The following is a 2,704-nucleotide window of genomic DNA, read 5'->3' on the forward strand; positions in this document are numbered from 1 at the left end:
GTGTTTTCATATCCCATTTTTCGTCAAATATTCTCTCTCTCACTCACCCCCCCCCCCCTTTCTTTCTCTCTCTCTCTCTATCTATCTATCTATCTTTATATCTATCAGTCAATCAATCAGTTTATATATCATGTTTCTCCAATTATCATCCCCTCTTTCTCCCTTGTTTCTCTTCCTCCACACCTTTCCATTCACGCCTTTTAACCCCCCACCCCCCTATCTCATCTTCCTCCCTTTTTACCTTACCCTCAAAATGCTCATACCTTGGATTTCGTTGTCTCTTCGTTCCATCTAACCGCACCCCCATTCCTCTCCCTCTCTCCTCCTCCACCCATTGCTACCTCAGCCTCCTTCACCCCTCTTTACTCCCTCCCCTACCTGTCAATAACCCCCCCTCCACCCCTCCCCCTAGCCGCTCCCACCCCCACGACCCTCGCCACAGCTGAGTTGCGAGAGTGGAGGACCGAGATCCTACAGTTGGTCTTTGACACTTGGGGTGTTCGGTAGTGGTTCTCAACGTGTGACCGGTCATCCAGTAAGAGAGGTAGAGGGTTAGATCTGTGTGTGTGTGTGTGTGTGTGTGTGTGTGTGTGTGTGTGTGTGTGTGTGTTTTATTTTTATTTTGCGTTCGTGTGTGTTTTAGTTTTTTTTCTGCGTTCGTGTGTGTTTTAGTTTTTTTCTGCGTTCGTGTGTTTTTATTTCCTTGAGGAAATAAGTGGATTGTCTGTAATTCGTGTATTCGACAAGACATTAGAAAATAAGTGATACTGACTATTATATTCGTGGATTCCCCGTATTTGGCATGATAATATTTAAGAATGAGGGAATGTCGTCGCTTCTTTATCATCTTTATATCACGTTGAGTTACTATGTTATGTTAGTTATTACAGTTCTAATATTTGATAAGATTAGCAACATATATCATTGAGATCGTTTTTGAAATATAACACCTGTCCTTAATCAATTCACTCGTGATAGATAATTTTCAAAGGTATCATAAACCTTTATCTCAGTACACTCCGGTAAGCCCACTCACGAACACGAGTTTACACTTTAAACTCCAGCTAATTAGTGTCCCACATATTCAGCCTCTAAGAAAATGATCGATATCTTTACCAGATATCTGTACCCACTTTCCTCTCCCTTGCCTCACTTTCCTAGTTTTCATGAATATTTAGGATCTGGATATAATAAGGTTGAACAATCACGGTGATAGCCCTAGTGACTGTGAGTTGAATGGCAGATAATCAAACGTTCGGTGTCATTTCTCTCTCTCTCTCTCTCTCTCTCTCTCTCTCTCTCTCTCTCTCTCTCTCTCTCTCTCTCTCTCTCTCTCTCTCTCTCTCTCTCTCTCTCTCTCTCTCTTTCTCTCTCTCTCTCATGGAAATAAGAAAAATGATAAACTGTTGTGTTCGATGGACGTCCTAAATAACAATATAACATTAACTGAAATGTCGACACGCACGCAATTAAACGTATCTTGAAGGCATTTCCTCCACACCGGTGCAATTGAAGGATTTTAGAAAGATAAATACAGAAGACCAAATCGGGAACAAGTTTATCTAAGAATGAAGTCTTTCTCTGGACGCGGTTCAGAAACCAGCTTAGTGTGGTTCCATGGTCTTTCATCTCAGAATTATTAGCATGATCTGAACTATCATTATCATAATCATCATCATCGCGTTCGTCGACTTCGTTATTGTCATTATATCTGTAAGTATTCTGACACTTAGAAAAAACATTTACCGGGTGAAATTACCGAAAACAAAAATGTTTCCCAGACTCAGCCAGGTAATTCTGGTGACTGAGTGGAGTGCTTATGTAGGCTTGTGACATTTCGAGATGCCAGAAATGGATTTCACTTAGTGAGAACTTTTCGTTAAAGTAAAATAAGCAAAATAATATATTGATATTCCGTTTATTTCTTCAACCACGTACTTGTTATAAAAGCTGTTGATAACGTTTTCTGCATATACGTGCTACATTTTAACACATATGGTGACTACGGAACACAAATGGACAGTATAATCTTTCTGCTGACGTCTGAAAAGAGCTCACAAAAAGTGGAGAGTGTCTTATGTAACTGAGAGAAGCTTCAAAACTTCTTACGCCACTTATTAGTCATTTTTCTTCCTCTTTTTGTGTAAAGATGCTACATTGCTCAGGAGTTTTAGTTTCAAACTTCTCCTAAATTTATTTCTAAACAAATCTATCCGTATTTTTCCAGGTTAAAATTCGCCATTATGGAATGCAACGACGGACAGCACGTATATAAAGCTGCGTCCTTGTGCCTGATTCTTCTGGCACACTTGGGCCTCGTAAATTCCTTTGGTATTCCTGAATTTCTGGAATTTGGTTCCTGTGCCGAGACTGAAGTGGTTCCCGATGTCAGCTTCGAAAAGGTAAGAGAGAGACTTTCGCTCCTAAAGCTCATTCGCTCGTGTTCACTCTTTGAAGGATGTAATTACCGCCTCTGTGAGATTAGTCCTCTTGTGTAATGTAGTAATAAGTCCTGGGAAATTTCTCAATGCGAGATTGGTTTCCAAGTCATATTATAAAATTTTCATACTTGTGTATTTTGAACAGTTGCACAATAAGAACTGCAGTAACGAATTCAATACTATTGTTAGTACAGTTAACTCAATCATGCATATAATTCCTGTGTTCCTATTCATGTCTTTTGTTCCTTCGATCCATCAGTAAC

General features: G+C 39.9%; 1 protein-coding gene across 3 annotated transcripts in view; it reads left to right on the forward strand.

The window, feature by feature from the left end:
• Positions 1–485: 485 nt before the first annotated feature.
• LOC125025021 (crustacyanin-A2 subunit-like) overlaps positions 486–2,704 on the forward strand; it is an 8,188-nt gene continuing 5,969 nt past the window's right edge. Inside the window, exons 1-2 of one of the 3 annotated variants that reach the window (XM_047612865.1) lie at positions 486–544; positions 2,228–2,402. In XM_047612865.1, coding sequence (XP_047468821.1) covers positions 2,244–2,402 — 159 coding nt within the window. In that variant the 5' untranslated portion in view covers positions 486–544; positions 2,228–2,243. Of the gene's footprint in view, positions 545–1,482; positions 1,714–2,227; positions 2,403–2,704 lie in introns of those variants that run through there. The other 2 variants (XM_047612866.1, XM_047612867.1) reach the window with 2 other exon arrangements.

Source organism: Penaeus chinensis, chromosome 4 (assembly GCF_019202785.1).
Source record: "Penaeus chinensis breed Huanghai No. 1 chromosome 4, ASM1920278v2, whole genome shotgun sequence".
Lineage (NCBI taxonomy): Eukaryota > Metazoa > Arthropoda > Malacostraca > Decapoda > Penaeidae > Penaeus > Penaeus chinensis.